This window comes from Chrysemys picta, chromosome 1 (assembly GCF_011386835.1).
Source record: "Chrysemys picta bellii isolate R12L10 chromosome 1, ASM1138683v2, whole genome shotgun sequence".
Lineage (NCBI taxonomy): Eukaryota > Metazoa > Chordata > Testudines > Emydidae > Chrysemys > Chrysemys picta.
In genome coordinates, this window is record NC_088791.1 from 7,674,856 (window position 1) to 7,692,486 (window position 17,631).

A 17,631-nucleotide genomic window follows, 5' to 3' on the forward strand; every position below is an offset into this window, starting at 1 on the left:
GGTTTATGCTAGCATAGTAGTGATGCAAGAAACTCACTAACGCTGCTTCTTGCACCCTCACCCCAACCTTTGTACGGTCTAATTCACAGCTGAAGGCAGCACTGATGGAAATTAAAACTAATAAATGCTGCTCTGCATTTCTAATGTGCCTTCCATCCACAGATCTCCAAGTGCTTTAATAAATATTAATTAACAAAGCCTCACCGCCTTCCCTGAGCAGATACGTATTATTTTATCCCCGTGTTCCAGGAGGGGAAACTGAGACTCGGAAAAGGTATGTGAGGAGCCCAAGGTCACATAGCAGCTCTGTGGCAGACTCAAGAACAGGACCAACCTTTAGTGATGAGTCTACCCTACCCTAGTGCTGTTTCTGTGCTGTACTGTACCTGTTCAAAGGATGGAGGGCTGCAAATTTGGAGGCTGCCACTCTGACACCTTCGCCAAACAATGACTTCAAAAAAACATTTAAAAGGCCTGGTCCTGCACAACTCCAGTTTCACATCATTGTCATGCCATTGATTACAGTGTAGTCCAGTCAGTGTAAAACTAGAGTAAGGCACTGGGGTAAGAATGAGACCTCAAAAGTTTTATCCATCTTTTCTCCCATGATGATGGGAGGCAGTGTTGCCTAGTGGATATATAGCCCTGGACTGGGCCTCAGGACCTATTCTCTGCTGCTGGGTGACCTTAGGTTAGCCACTTCACCACCCTGTGCCTCAGTTTCCCAATCTGTAAAATGGGGATAATGATACCTCTTTTGTAAAGCGCTTTGAGATCTACTAATGAAAAGTGCTAGATAAGAGCTAGGTGCAATTATCAGACACAAATAATTGTCCCTCAGAGCATCTCAGCTGGACTGCAACTTCCCTTTAGTTGCCATTCACATTCTGTTACATTTTTAGAAACTGTCCAGGAAAATTGCTTCTCATATTAATCAAGAACAAAATTAAAACAGACGCCTGTCTCTGTGAACCCTAATTCAAGGAATTCCAGCAAGTAGCTCACAGCAATTGTCTTTTGGGAACAAAGTTGTTGTAGATCCGTTGCTTTCCGTGCATGTGCATTTCCATAAATAGCCTTAGTAGATACTTTAGGTTGTTTCATTAGCATAATAACACGAATAGTGGGGTTTTAAAAAGCACTCAGCGTTGGCCTCACTCTGTTCCCATTGAAATCAGTAAGGCCCATTGACTTCGGTGGGAAGAAAGTCAGGCCGAAAGCTGAGCACTTTTGAAAAATCCCACCCGGGGCTCTCGTTTATTGCTTTGCATCCAAGGATTCCAAAGTGCTTTGCAAAAGCGGATAAGTGTCATTATCTCCCATTGAGCAGAACGAGAAATTGAGGCACTTGGGAGGAATTAAACTAATAACCCAAAGCCAGTCTGTGGCAGAGCCAGAAGTAGAAGTCAGGTCTCCTGCCATACTCTATGCATGGGACTTTGTCATTGCATCTAAAGCTGAAAAGTTCTGGTGTTTGTATATAAAGGTAAAACTGTTTGCAAGCCTCTTTAATGCGGGGAAAAGGCTGGGCTTGCCATGGAGGCTACATGCCTAACCCCTCGGGATGTTGTGGGAGACCTTGTGTTCCTTTGGATGACTGTGGGCCTCAAAGGGACTCGGATCTAATCTCTGAGCTGGAAGAATAGTATCTATGACTTGGGGGACCAGTCCGGCTAGGGGAAGGGTTCGTAGAGGTCTGACAGGGGTGTGAAGGACCGTTGCTGGGGAAAAGAATTTGAGGCAGTTGCTAAAAATGGGAATAAAATGTGTAATGGGATGTGCGTAGGGACCATTTCCTAATCAGGGCTACCATGCACGTATATATTCACTACACACCCTTTATCCATGGGCCATATCATGCTTTACCCGGTCCGTGACTCATGTGGCTTGGAGGTGCAGGCTCCCCACAATTTATCTAGGAAGCCTGGAGGGGGGCATCTTGCTTCCGTCATGCAGCTGAATAGTTATTCCATGGGTGTCCTGGTCCTCTCATCCAAAACAGCTCCAGGAAAATACAAATCTTACACTGTGTGCAGTTTATCCTCCTCCTCCTCCTTTTTCTTCTATTGTGGTAACACCTAAAGGCCACCTAGGTTAGGCCCCATTATTCTCAGCGTTGTATAAAATATTGAAAACGACAGTCCCTGCCCAAAGAGCTGACAATCTCAAAGACAAGGTGGATGAGACAAACAAGGGGGTGAGAATGTGAGCAGAGACAAAAATAATTGAAGGTGCTCAACTCTTATCCAGTCAGGAGCTGTAATTACCACAGAGATAGATGTTTAAACTCATTCAACAAAGCAAGGGGGGGAGGGAAATTTATGTTGCACTATAATATTATTATGTAACAATACACCTAGAGGCTCTAACCAAGATCAGACTCCATTGTGCATGCTAGACACTGTACACACATCGTAAGAGACAGCCCCTGCCCTGAAAAGCTTACCAGCTAAATAGACAAAAGAAGCATTTATTATCCCCCTTTAACAGACAGGGAACTCAGGGCATGTCTACACTTACCTCCGGAGTGATCGATCCTGCAGGGGTCGATTTATCGCATCTAGTGAAGACACGATAAATCGACCGCCGAGCGCTCTCCTGTCAACTCCGGTATTCCACTGGAGCGAGAAGCCAAATGAAATTAATGGGCAGCAGGTTTAAAACAAATAAAAGGAAGTTCTTCTTCACACAGCGCACAGTCAACGTGTGGAACTCCTTGCCTGAGGAGGTTGTGAAGGCTAGGACTATAACAGCGTTTAAAAGAGAACTAGATAAATTCATGGAGGTTAAGTCCATTAATGGCTATTAGCCAGGATGGGTAAGGAATGGTGTCCCTAGCCTCTGTTTTTCAGAGGGTGGAGATGGATGGCAGAAGAGAGATCACTTGATCATTACCTGTTAGGTTCACTCCCTCTGGGACACTTGGCATTGGTCACTGTTGGTAGTGGGCTGGATGGACCTTTGGTCTGACCCGGTACGGCCATTCTTATGTTCTTATGACCTACTGCAGGGAAGACACCGTGGTAAGTCGATCTAAATACGTCGACTTCAGCTACATTATTCACGTAGCTGAAGTTGCGTAACTTAGATCGACCCCCCCGCCAGTGTAGACCAGGCCTAAGAGACTGAATCACTTACCGAGAGTCACACGGGGTGATCGACCCTACATCTTCTGAGGGCCAATCAAGTGCCTTTCCCCACAAGACCTTACTGTTGATGTCTTACAGCAGAAACCTTATTTTTATTTTAGTGCCAACCTCCACCAATCACCGGAACATTTTCATAATGATTCCCGAAGAACATCTATCACGTTGAAGTGAAAATCCCCTTTGGCTTATTCTGTGGAGAGATCAATTAATACATCAAGCAAAACCCAGGCCCAATAGTCCCATTAATATTTTTTGGTACAGAATTTGCTTCTCCACTATCCCTGCCTCAGTGAGACATAAAGCAGTGATGAGCCTTGCCACCACTTTCCATTCTTCTAGGATACTGATTGTTTAATTTATATGGGCTGCATTTCTGTCATATTTCTTAGCATCCAGGTTTGCCGCTGTTTATACTGTAAAGAAAAAAAGAGAGGGGTGGGGGTGTCTTAAATTACAAACAACATAGGACTTTCCTGGATCTGCATTGGATGACTCATGATAGTAGAAGGTATTTCTCTAATTTAAGGTCAGTCTTTAGAGGAAACTGTTGCAACAGCTTCTCACAACTGACTAACTTTTGCATAACGATAAGCACAATAAACTAACTTTTGCATCATCAATTTTGCAACAGCTAAATCTCTGCTACCTCTGTTTATGCTGCACAGCACAGCCACTCATAACTGCATTGTGACTGTGGGATTGAACCCAAAAACTTTGAGCCTCTAAAGGAATATCTTTAGCACAGGGGTTCTCAAACTGGGGGTTAGGACCCCTCAGGGGGTCGCAAGGTCATTACATGGGGAGTCCCGACCTGTCAACCTCCACCTCAAACCAGCATTTATAATGGTGTTAAATATATTAAAAGGTGCATTTAATTTATAAGGGAGGTCGCACTCAGAGGCCAGTGATGTGAAAGGGGTCACCAGTATAAAAGTCTGAGACCCGCTGTTTTAGCAGGTATTAGTAGTATAGGGTCTATAACACACGCTTAAGTAGATGACTCCATCCAGCAGTGACGAGTGGTGTACACGTACACTAAGACGAGTGGTGTACACGTACACGAGACACTTTCTTGTGAGGACACCAACATGCTTTACGAACACTAATTAATAAGTTAAGCCCCACAGACCTCCTGTGAGGGAGGTAAGTGTCACTGTTTTCAATCAAGACTTTGTCTACTCTTTTGACCTGAGTATTTTGTATTTCAGAGCTCCCTGTATCTCTGCCATGTCTTATAAATAGTAACCGTTGTACAGATTAGTACTGTATACTGAGGCACCATTGGTAAGACTAACATTTTCTAAAATTGTTACCTGGAGACACCCTGTGTTTTAGCAGCAATGAGCACCCAAAGTTTGTGCTATTGTCATTTAGAGTTGTGGGTGGTCAGCACCCACGACTGTCTGGCCCAAGGTGCCCCACTGGACACAGAAACAGAGGCACCAACATTTTGAAAAATTGGGGCTAAGGAACTTCCTCAGAGTCACCCAGAAAGCAGGTAATAGAAACAGGGGTCTGGATTCCCAGTCTTGTGCTCTAACCATTTCTTCTACTCAATATAAATCACACAGGAAATAAATGTTTGTGCTGTTGACCATGCCAGGAGCTGGAAGCAAGATTTATGATAAGGGAAGTTCTAGGCCAGAGATTTTTATACCGTAATACAGGCTAGACTAGCTGAGGTGCTGAGCTCTTCAACAGGGAAGTATAACTAAGCACAAGGGGGTATTTTTTGTTTGTTTGTTTCTTTTGCTTTTTCATACTATAACTTCACACAAGGATAGGCAAATTTGCAAAACTAATTCTGATTATTCACCATATGGTTATACTTTTGCCATGTCCTCAGCAGAAATAACCTGTCATTGCCCCCACTGCAGCTGTTTCCTATAAAAAAAAACAACCCACTCCACAAAGCACATCTATGTATGCAGAAAACAGACAAAAAAACAAAACAAAAAAAAACCCTGAGCAGATGAGTTCAGACCCAGCAAAACCGTGCAGTCAGATATCAGTCAAGTCTTGCAGTTACCAATGATGTAAAAATGTGTGAATGGCTAGATAGACTGGTTTGATCTAGACCTGGGTCCTGAATCAGCAAAGGACTTAAGCATGCATTTAATTTTAAGTGCATGCTTAAGTCATATCCAGTTCAACAGGATTTAAGCACATGCTTCAAGTTAAATACATGCGAGTGTTTTGTTGATTTGGACCGTAGTTCTGTCTGTCCAACTGTAGAACAAGTGCGAGTAAATCAAAGGTGTCAGTCACATTGTAATCACTTAACAAATCATAAATAATATCTAGCTAAATATATCTGTCCATGTAGCCGTCATTTGTGAAATAGCAAATGCGTCTGTCTTTCTAGATCTGGGTGCCTGTCCATCTCAAAAAAAAGGATTGTCTCATCTTTTTCTCTCAGAATAGCTGATGGCTGGGGGTATCTTTGAAGCTACAGATAATATTTTGCAGTCTGCACTTAATCTGTAATCTGCAGAATTGGTTGATATTTTTTTCTGGTCCCAAATTTCTGAAAATTTCAACCACTGGTCAAAAACAAATGTTTTTGCAAAAAAATTTCTTTGCAATTTTGAAAAATGTCGACCATCTGTAAATATCAGCCTTTACACTACAGCCAAAGCCGAATTTACGCACAAACGAGTCCCTGAATGGGGAGTTGCAGTCAAGAATTGTCTATTATTCCACTTTAATTTCACCAGGTGATGGTTGTTAATATACTGTACACTCAAAATATACACAGTTTAAGTCCTGCTTTCATATTGATTTTAAAAGTCCCAGGATTTAGCGTCCATCATCTCCCTTCGACTTTCAAATACCCAACCTGTGTTCTTTACTTATGGCTCTAGATGTTGCCCAGTAAAAATTATATGAAGAAAAAAATTAAAATGAAATTCTCTGAATTGACTCTTGCAGTTTCATTTGCCACTTTATTTTAATTGTATGTGTTTGAGACTTTTTTAAAATGGCTATTTTCAGCATCTTTAATCTTGATAAAAGAAGTTGGAGGGAAGACCTGATAACATTCTTCAAATATGTTAAGGGTTGTTATAAAGAGGACTGTAATCGATTGTTCTCCATGTCCACTGAAGGTAGGACAAGATGTAATGGGCTTAATCTGCAACAAGGGAAATTTAGATTAAATGTTAGATAAAACTTTTTAACTATAAGGATAATTAAGCTCTGGAATAGGTTTCCAAGGGAGATTGTGGAATCTCCATCATCGGAGGTTTTTAAGAACAGGTTGGACAAACATCTGTCAGGGAAGGTCTAAGTTTACTTGGTCCTAACTTAGGTTTTGTCTACACTACCACTTTTGTCGGTAAAACCTTTGTCAGTCAGGGGTGTGAAAAAAAACACCCCCGTGACCAAGGTAAGTTTCACTAGCAAAAGTGCTGGTGTGGACAGCGCTACGTTGGTAGGAGAGGCTTTCCTGCTGGCATGGAGCGGCTACATGGGAGACGTTACAGTGGCACATCTGTAACGGTACAACTGTGCTACTGCAAGATCCATAGTGTAGAGATAGTCCCAGTGCAGAAGGCTGGCCTGGATGACTTTGTGCGGGTTGCAGTCCCTTCCAGCCCTACGTCTGATTCTATAACAAAGCCAGCTACTTCGTGTGGAAAATGGACTCTCCACTTGAGCGAGGATTCTACTATATCGCCAAGGAAGGCATTTCTGATGGGGTAGAGGGGGTGCGTTGCAAAGCCATATTTCAAAGCCAACTGGAACACCTTATCCACCCCAGTGGCGCTTATGAATGGCTGGCCGGTGATCTCAGCGCCCAAGCCGGTATTTCATTCCCGTGGGCTTTGGGATAGGGCGTTTGCAGGGAAGGAGATTTCTGCTTAGGGTGACCAGACAGCAAGTGTAAAAAACCGGGACGGGGGTGGGGGGTAATAGGAGCCTATATGAGAAAAAAGACCCCAAAATCGGCACTGTCCCTATAAACTCGGGACATCTGGTCACCCTATTTCTGCTGGGCCTTGGGAGCGAGACAGGCAGTGCAATCAATATATTGCCAGGCATCCCTGCAAATGCATTGTGCCCCCCCCCCCCCCCCCCCCCAACATGCCTCCGCGGAGCTCGGCTCCGCCCGGCAGCAGCAGGCGGCTCAGGAAGTGCAATTCTGTCTTTGCACCAGCGGCGCCCAGGGCGGCTCGCGCTGCAGCACTCGCGGCGGCTCAGGGTCAGCGCAGCACCCGCCTCCGTCCGCGCAGGCGCACACCCCCAGCACCACGGTGGCATTCCCGTTGGCAAGGCCGGCGTCCCGCCCCTTAGCGACGGGTGAGGGCGGAGCCTCCCGACTGACAGTCGAGCGGCCCAACGGGGGGAGCCGAACGGGCGCGATTGACAGGGGCTGGTGCTCGGCTCCGCCCCCTCGGTTCGTTGCGGCGGCCCCGCCCACCCCCCTGGCGCGGTCTCTTCACGGCGGCGGCGGCGGCGGCGTCTCCATTTTATCCTGCTTCTGTCTCCGCGGCCTCCAGCGCCCGACCCGCCCGAGCCCCGCGACCCGGACCCGCCCGCGACCCCGCCGCCATGAATGAGGAGTACGACGTGATCGTGCTGGGCACCGGCCTCACGGTGAGGAGGGGGCGCCCGGCCGGGCCTCGTCCCCGCTCCCGCCCCCGGGCCGGGCTGCGCTGCGGCGGGCTCCCGCCCCGTCCCCTCTCACCCCTGCCCCGCCCCTTACCCCATTCCCCCCTGATCCCCCCCCCCCGTCCTCCCACTTCTCCCCCTCACCGCTGGCCCCGCCCCTTCTCCCCTCCCCCACAAACCCTCCCGTCTCCGCCCCTCCCCCCGCCTCTTGCCCCCTGCCCCCCCCCGCTCCTGCGCCATTCCCCCCCTTCTCCCTCTGCCCCCGGCTCGCTCCCTCTCCCCTCCGCTTTGCCCCCTTCCTCGCATCTCCCCGTCCTGCTGCCGCTCTCATTCATCCCCCGGCCAGGAGCCGGGGCTGGGTGGGTCCCGCCAGGGGCCTGAGCTGGTGGCTGGTCTCCTGCCCAGCCCCGTTGGTGGGTGGGTGTGGGGGGGTGGGGGTCTCCCGTGCGACTGCGGTGCTAGGATCGGTAGTGGGGTCTCCCTTGCTTGAGGGGGCTTTGAATATTGAACTGGGAAATCAGGTTTCCTGAAGCTGCCTCTAGGAGGCCCCAGGAAATGCAATTGTTAGAAAAAACAATCCAACACCAACAGGGCTTTATTGCCTGGTGCTGATTGCTCCCCTCCCCCCCGAAAAAAATGCACGCGCTGGGGTTTAAGGATTTCCAGTTGGGACTCTGATCTCCGGGGGTTGGAGCTGGAAAGGCACAAGCCTAGCTTTAGGGTGGAGGCAGTCAGTCTTTCTCTCCCCCCCTCCCTTCCTCAATGCAGCGTTCATGCTCTGTCAATCCCTGACTGCAGTAGCAGGGGGTGGGGAAAAGAACAAGCAATTGCGTGACTGAGTTGTAAACAGTCAACCAATCCCTTCAAGGGATTTTTTTTTCTGCTTCTGCTCATAAATTGTCCCTTTTTTCTCCCCTGCTGAAATTTGATTATTGGTAATACTCGGTGCTCTACAAAATCCTTGGTAATCTCTTCCGTCTGGGGTGGAGGAGGATGCTTTGCAGGTTGCAGATGAGACGTAACAATGCTGCTGCTTCAGGGTCTGCTGTTACTGACTTCCTATTATTCATTCTTTGAACTGGGGGGAGAAATCTCCCTTCACCTTAACTTTCGCTAATGCAGGTTTAGTGAGGAAAAAAGTCTGAGATGGATTGTGAGTTGCACAGAATAAGAGAGACATGATTCTTTTCCAGGAATGGAGAAAGAAAATACAATATAGCTGTGAATGAATGCTTCCTTTACTGTTAAAACTGTCTGTCTTGCTCTTGCTAATCTGGACAGAGACACAATTTTGCATTTTGAGGTGGGTGGGCATTCCCCCATTTTCTTTCCCCTGCACCTCAGAGTCAGGGTTGTGATAATACCTTATAAAGAGCTGCATGCACTTCCTACCGTAGGCTAAATGCTGTTGTCACTTACATGCTTTGGGGACTGATGCTTTACCTATGGTGATAAATAGCCATATTTTTGCCATTTGAGATGGCCTATTTGTTCCTGTAGGCCATTCCCTGTTGGTACAGGATGATTCCTACAGTACTTGTGCCTTAGTCTGGCTAAATGTGTGAAACCAAGGCTTTCCACCCCTTTCCCTGGGGGAGATACCTTGACAGTTGCTACTTGTCCCACCTTCTAAAAGTGGTGAGTGAAACTGATACAATCCTAGTTGGTTTCATTCTCCATCTCCCTGACATTCTCCATCTCCCTGTTAGCAAGAGGGGATCATAGCAACACAAGCTGCTCCCTCTATTTTCCTTGGGAAATAGGGCTTCTGTCTTATATTTTGACTGACTTTAGTACTATGTGGTATTAAAAACTAGGGAAATGGCTCAAGTTCCAAATAACTAACAAGAGACTATTCAGAAACACTTCTGTATTCGGTTCTTCCTCCTACAGTAGTTTGACACTACTAATGCCTGAATGCAGCTCCCTGTGATTGTTGCATTTGAAACACAGGATGGTAAAGCTGAGTTGGCAAGCTAAGCACTTAACCTACATATCTAGTGCATTCATTGTGAACTTACATGACTGAGCTACAAGACGAAGTGGATTCTTCTCTTCTGGTTGTTCAGCTGCACCATCCTTGTGTTCATCTTATGAACACACATCTTAAGAGATCACATTGATCTTAATCCATTTAAGAGCTACAGGTGATCAACAGTTTTATTTGAATGGGTATACTTGAGTAACTGGCTGTATTGTTATAAAGTGCTTTGAATGAAACTTAGCTTGTGGTAAACTGTAGAATTTAACTGTTATTTCTTTGTACTGTAGTGCCTAGGAGCTCCAGTCATAGTAGGTATTGGATTTAATTGTGAAAGTTCTTCTAAAAGACTTTCCTCTTCAAAACAATACTATGAAGAGATAAAATTGAGGGTTTTTTTTGTAAGAACAGACTCAAATGTGGGGGAGTGAATGCATGGGAACAAGGGGAGGAATGGTATAGCTAAGGGATTGGGATCAATAAACATACACTGCAACTTTGAGAGGGAAATAGATTCCAGCTTTGATGTTTACCACTACTTTTGGCTGGTAATCTAATTCAGACTTGACTACAGGATTTCTGCTCCCTCAAATAAATGAGGTAACAAACAAGAAGCTTGAAATTGTTGTCCTATGGTCAATGTGGCTTTGAGTCCAGTGACTACTTGGGGTAGAGGCTTAGGGCCTGTCTACACTGGCAATTTACAGTGCTGCAACTTTCTCACCCAGGTGTGTGAAAAAACACCCTCCGCCCCGAGCGCAGCAAATTTCAGCACAGTAAAGTGCCAGTGTAGACAGTGCACCAGTGCTGGGAGCATGGCTCTTGTGGAGTGGTTTTTTTAAGAGTGCTGGGAGAGCTCTGCCGCAAGCGGTGCCAGTGTAGACTAGCCCTTAGAGAGTAAAGCTACAACAGAATGACATGAATAACCTCTTTGCCCTGTTGATCCCAAACCCCTATTGAAACATCACATGTTGGCTGGCCACACCCCCTTAGCCTCAAGGAATCTTCATCTGAGAGAAGCCGGATAGGGTTCCCTTCAGAGGCCGAGGTAGGAAGATGAGTAAGGCATGTTTTCTAAACTTTCTTGAGGAGGGTGCTTTATGGGATGGTTGAGAAGCTGTGTAAGAGTCTCTGGGGGTTCACATTTGGTGTGTGTGTGTTTTGGGGGGAATGGAGAGATGTCAGAGCTCCTAGAGATGAGGAACCTTAATATATTCTACATGGAAATACCCTTAACCTGCTTGTCAGAAGTAAACTGTAGAATAACTTGTATCCCTAGGCACTAGTGAAGTGTGTCAGCACTCGGGTGTCTGTACAGTACAGTGTTGCTATATTGCACCTGTCCTTCGGATTGCCATCATATCAGCACAACTTTTGGTGGTCTTACCTAATGTTGCTGAACTCTCAACACGGTGATGTCAAGAACTTTGACGTTCCAGTCTGTATAAAACAAAATATATAAAATCATCATCTTTGCGTTAATCCCATCAAATGGGATCCGCTTAATGAGTCCTCCCTCCAAAGTACTCTGTTCAATGCCATATCCTCTATCACACCACATGCTAACATGTCTTCCTTTATGACATCCCACCACCTTTTTCTTTTTACTAATTTAAAATCAAATATTGTTCTAAAGGCACTTGTTGCTTCCCCCTTTTGTCACTCACATCAAATGTGAAATAAAATCAATAAGTTGTCAGCTTTAGTATCGCCTAAGCCTTTATACTGGGGCATAAAAACATGCATTGTCTAGTGGTGATCATTCTAGACAGGTCGATAAGTTCACTGTTACATAAATGTGGAGAACTGCTAACCTACTGTATTGTCAAATAGTTAGTTTTGATACTTACTCAATTGAGGTCTTATGTCACATTGGGGGAAAACTTGCTGTACAAATTTTAAATAAGCCTCTCTTATGACTATTCAAAGGCATCACATCACTAACAGTTGAAACATTTAGAAACTGATTACATCCGCTAGTCAATTAAAACAAGCTAATTCCAGAGTTTGATTTTCCAAGGAGCCTGGTGGCATTGGTAGCCTATAAAAAGTAAACCAACACTTATACACTTATGTAAGTCAAATTGGTGGTTCTTTTATTGTTACTTTAGTGCAGGATGGATCAATTGCAATGCTGATTAGTCATGGTATTGATGAAGAGGTGCTGGGATGTTTGTGGAACCCTAAATTACTAGGAAACTTGGTGTTCCTAGAGTTAAAAGTACAGCTGAACATGTGAACACCTCATTCATGACAGGTTTCACAGACCTTTTGTCTGTAGGAATTAAAACTTAGATGCTACTTGTGACCTATCAAATTAAACATGTATGAGGATGGTGGGGGAGAAATGTTGATCCATCTTAAGATGTGGTGCCTTTCTGCCTACATGTGTACCAAAAGGATAGTTTGTATTTTCAGAGCTGACTGCTGCAATCATAGTTTGCAGCACAACACCAGAGCTACCACATGCCCTGCAGTTTTCTTACTATGTCCTAGAAATCCTGGTGATGAATGGCATTTCAAAGTTGCATGTCAGTAGGCCCCTAATAAAATCTAAACCTTAGTTATTGTAGTTAGAAGTTATGTGCTTAGAGTGCATGTTAGATTGAACCTATGTCTTGCTTCCAGCCTGGTATTGGCTGGCATCATGGGGATGGATCGCAGTGTCATTCCATTAAATGAATGTGATAGATCTTCAGAGTGTAAGAGCATGGGTTGAAGTGAAAGAGAGACTAAAGAATGAATTTTTGCTGGCCAGGGTTTGCTGTCAAAAATATTCCCATAGCATGCTTGGTTGAAAAGGTCTAGATAGGCTTATTCTAAACACTACGAAAGAACATGTCTCACTAATGCCTTTCAAGTATCTTGAAAATATTATTTTAAACAAAATTGATCCCAAACATCTTGTTACTAATGTTTTCCTCTCCTTATTTTCTTAGTTTAATCAGAAATTATGTAATGGCTTGAGCTCACTTCAGAAAGTAAAGTGTAGTTGTGGCTGGAGGAGTCTGGTTTGACTGCCTATCAAATCAATATACATTCAAACACTGTACTAGTCATAACAGTATCTCCATATGAGTCTTCACTCTGTGTCATATAGTAATACACCAAATTAGATTATTTTTTTTTCACCTTGGCAAAAATTATAGAACTAAATTGTAACCACAGATTAAATTGCTATACAAACACATCAGTAGATACTGGTCCTATAGAAAACAATTCAAGATAACTCAACTTTTCAGCCTGTCAGTTGATCTGCATCTTGGGGTTGATTTGCAACTGCATAGGTAACAACTTTGGTTTAGATTCCTTGATTAACCTCAATCTACCGTTGAGGGAATGTAATTTCCAAATGGATGGCATACTGTTTTGTGCACGTCACCTCTTCTGGTATCAAGTATCAGGGGGTAGCTGTGTTAGTCTGTATCTACAAAAACAACAAGGAGTCTGGTGGCACCTTAAAGACTAACAGATTTATTTGGGCATAAGCTTTCGTGAGTAAAAATCTCTTCTGGTAGCTGATTATGAGATGGGATATCCCATTAATCAGAGCTTTAAAATTAGCTGACTTAACGCTCTTCTACCTTGATATCCATTGGTTGGAATATATTAATGATAGTGCTGTGAGCTTCCTGGTGATTTTTTGGGGGGCGGGAGGGGAGAGCTTTTAATATACATGCAGCCAGCTAGTATACGTAACTTAAAGATGAGTATTATTTTCTCTAGTAAGTGAAGATCTTCACCTACTGATATACTGCCTGTCAGGATCACCTGGCTTCCAACTTGTTAGGTTAGAACACTTATGCCTCAACGTGTATTTTAGAGTGGATCTTAAAATTAATACGTAATCTTCTAAACTAGAGGCTGTATCACAAGATCACTTGAATACAGAATCTTTTCCCCCTATAGACAATGACACAATTGGCTGAAGTTTCGATCATTCTGGTAGTTTGAGGCTGTTTCTGAACTTGTCATACTTGGCACTAAGCTCTAGGAGAAAATCCATACAAACTCAGACCTTTTTTTTTTTTTTTTCTTGAAGGTTTTCTGTTTGAGAGTGAGACTCCTACCATGTTGGCACCAGCAGAGAGAAGCAAATCCTGTTCATGTAAACAGGGCAGGTCACTTGGTGTCCTTGCTTGTGAAAAGCTGTCACTAGGAAGCTTAGCTCAGAGGCACTGGGGCTTAAGTTATCTTTTTCGGTCCCTGTGTTGATATGGGTTCATATCTTTCCTTGCCTGTTACTGTATCAGACTATGCTGAATCACAAACTGGGCTCTTGGATGGATACTTAAGCATGAGGCCAAAGGGAATCTGCTTTCAGCTATCTGACAACTAGCACCGAAAGGCCCTCAACCTGTTTTGAAACCTGTGTGCCATGCCCTGGACAAACAGTCTATGCCCCAAGGAGCTTGCAGTCTAAAAAGATTTATCACTGACTGACTGCATATGCTCAATGGCACATTGCTGCAATGAGTATGGTTAATACTAACTTTCACTTCTCTGATTGTTCAAACTATCCCTTGGGCGTTCATCCTGATTTATATGCAGAATGAGCGTGCTAAGCCTCTTTCTCATTGCTTATTCATTCTTTTCTTACACTTTAAGATTCCCTGGGCTATCTGGGCCCCTTTCCCTGGCAGAAGCCTTGATGCAGTTTCAGCAATATTTTGTGTTCCAGCAGCCGCTCTAACTTATTTTAAAAACTCCATGTGGCAGGCTGAAGGGCCTGATTTGGTTCTACCAATAAAATGGGTGGAGGGCCACAAACTGCTCCACATCTTCCTCCCTCCCCAGAGGCTGTTCTTATTATGTTCTCTGACTAATTTCCCCATCTCGATTTGTCATATGGGCATAAAGTTTCAGCAGTGAGGTCCCAGGTGTGAACTGCTGCACCTGGGGCATGGATGTGGCCTCAAAAGCCTGGTCAGCCAACAAGTTCGCCTTTGGACAGTCTCTATCTGCAGCTATATTATCAGAGAAAAAGATGCCGTATCAGCCTGATACAGAACACAACAAGGCTTCATACAGTATGTTGCTGCCTCTTTCGCCTTCTCCATCTGACATAGGTTCGTGGCATTTGGGTACAAACTGCTTAAGTTGAACTCCAATGCTGTGTGCGAGAACCTGCTTTTGGTAGTAGTGTAGCAGGCCGTTTGTTGCATGGATTTTAATCTATTACAAATGGATCTTAAATGAAATTGTGTTAGTTCTTAAAGCCTGAACTACAAGAAGAATCCAGGTTAGACAAGTACAGAACTGAAGGAATGAGGCAACTAGAACACTTTCTATGAGTTCTGCCAAACTCCAAATTCATCTTCTGCTGCTTCCTCTTAAGATTATCTTGCTGGAAGTGGCATACACCTGTGAATTGAGAGAGATGAGGCAAAAAATACCTAAAATGTCTATTTGTGTCACTAATGGGGAGAGGAAGTCATCCGGCTTCAGATATGTTAAGTTGACTTTTTTTCTTTTGTTTTGCAATCCTACTCCGCTTTCTCATGGAAATGATCAGTGCTGTACCACCATCTGCCAGACCTGACAAGCCAGCGTTTTGGCAGATTTTAATTTTTCAAATAAGTCAGTGTAGGCACATGGCTGTTGAAGAGCAGCTGTAAAGACAAGCCATTCTGTTAATGAGGACCTGTCAAGCCAAATCCACAAGACTACAAATGAAGACTCTGCAGGTTAATTTAGTGAACCGAGTCCAGGGCTTCAAATCAGCCAGTGAATTAATTGCACTTGGTAAATCCTGTTGTTCACTGTCAGAATACAGCTTGGTGGCACCCTCTCTCAGGTAGGGATCACTAATCTTAAAGAAGCAGAGCTGGCAATCAGTGTGGCTTTTCTTTCTGGATTGAGCAGTAGCTAGGCTAACCCTCCTTCAGGACAAAGGCAATCTAGACATGTAGTTATGCATTCCATTTGGGTGGTATGTAACTAACCAGCAATAACTTCACTTTACTCGAAAGAGATTCACATCTTCCTGAATTCTGGCACTGGTAGGTGCTGAGGAATGTTGCTGCTGCAGTGTTACTGTTCTTAGTGCAACATCAGAGCTCCATCTGCTAGTGTGGCTAACATGTGAATTCAGCAGACCTTGATCTTACTATAAAGAGACCACAGGCTTGATTTGGTGGCGAAGACACTCAGCCGGGTTTATTGTTGACAAAGCACCATACTAGTGTCCTGGCTCCATGGTTACAGATCTAGAAACATGTATGACCACAACAATGGGACCAGCTCAGTGAGTATACCAAGATGCTGCCCCCTTGGCTGGCCAAAGATGCCCCTTCTATGATTTCTCCTTTTATACATTGATACAAACAAGTTACTTACACTCCAGATATTGCTAGTTACCACCTTCTCCTTGTATTGGCTGATTTGAACAGAACATCCTTATCCTGTCATCCCATCCCTATCTTATAAGGGATTGGTATGTTCCTGTACCATCTCTTAAGAATGTTTATGTAGTTACTTGAGAACTCTGGGTGTTCTTGTACCTTCCTCTCCTGTCAGGAATATGCTTACTTGGTTAGCCAAAAATTAGTGTGTGTTGCCAAGGCTGAAGAAAAAAACAACGCGCCCCCCCCCTCCCCCCCCCCAAACCCAACCAACGCAAGCTAGCATCTTAAGAGTAAAGTACCGCTTAACTTGAGCGTGAGACTGTGTATGGGTGGAAGTCCGGTTAGAGGCAACACTCCAGTTACAGCTTGACCTAAAAATGAAGTGAAGATAAGCCCTTAATGTGTTCTAGTTCAACATATCCATGTTCTGTCTACAAGGCTTGTTTAAGAGCAAACAAGGGTTGACTAGCAGAACATTCTAGTTCTGTAACTTTTTTATTTTTTATTTTTTTTGAGAGCCATACACTAAAATGTAGACCCAGAGTGGGCAGATGTTTGGACTGTTAACCAATATGGGTTAACAGGTTCACTTAGCATTGTGGAAGACCAGACTCTGGAAAAAGAGAGAGAGAGCAGTGGACAATGCTGAAAATAGCAAACTAATCACAACATAAGGTGAATGTTGGTGAAAGAGCCTGGCTAGATATGATGGCTTTTGGCTGACAACTACATGCAGCAGGTTTTCAGGAAGTTGGGAGAAGAGGCATTAGTTTCACTAAAGAAGTAAACTAAACCCTTGGCCATTCTAGAGGGCAACGTTTGACATCTGAATGTCTTAAGGATGGATGTTAGCATATCCAGCTCCAGGTCAGATAGCGTTCATCTGCCAAGCTAATAGGCATGGCCAAAAGACTTACCATCACTATTGATGCCTCTGACCGTGGATGTAGAAGTCAAGGATAGAATGTGGAGAACTACCACTTCACTCTGCAAGCTGTGATGGGATAAGAGGGAACGTCCTCTCGTGGATTGGTAACTGGTTAAAAGATAGGAAACAAAGGGTAGGAATAAATGGTCCGTTCTCAGAATGGAGAGAGGTAAATAGTGGTATCCCCCAGGGGTCTGTTCTGGGACCAGTCCTATTCAACATATTCATAAGTGATCTGGAAAAGAGTGAACAGTGAGGCAGCAAAATTTTGAGATGATACAAAACTACTCAAGATAGCTAAGTCCCAGGCAGACTGCGAAGAGCTACAAAAGGGTCTCACAAAACTGGGTGCCGGCAACAAAATGGCAGATGAAATTCAATGTTGGCAAATACAAAGTACTGCACGTTGGAAAACATAATCCCAACTATACATATAAAATGATGGGGTCTAAATGAGCTGTTACCACTCAAGAAAAAGATCTTGGAATCATTGTGGAGAGTTCTCTGAAAACATCCACTCAATGTGCAGCAGCAGTTAAAAAAGCGAACAGAATGTTGGGCATCATTAAGAAAGGGATAGATAATAAGACAGAAATTATCATATTGCCTCTA

The 17,631-nt window shown here is 44.2% G+C and overlaps 1 protein-coding gene across 1 annotated transcript in view; it reads left to right on the top strand.

The window, feature by feature from the left end:
- The first annotated feature begins 7,544 nt into the window (after positions 1-7,544).
- The window catches only part of GDI2 (GDP dissociation inhibitor 2), a 28,908-nt gene continuing 18,821 nt past the window's right edge, over positions 7,545-17,631 (top strand). Inside the window, exon 1 of the mRNA XM_005311850.5 lies at positions 7,545-7,748. Coding sequence (XP_005311907.1) covers positions 7,704-7,748 — 45 coding nt within the window. The 5' untranslated portion in view covers positions 7,545-7,703. The remainder of the gene's footprint in view (positions 7,749-17,631) is intronic.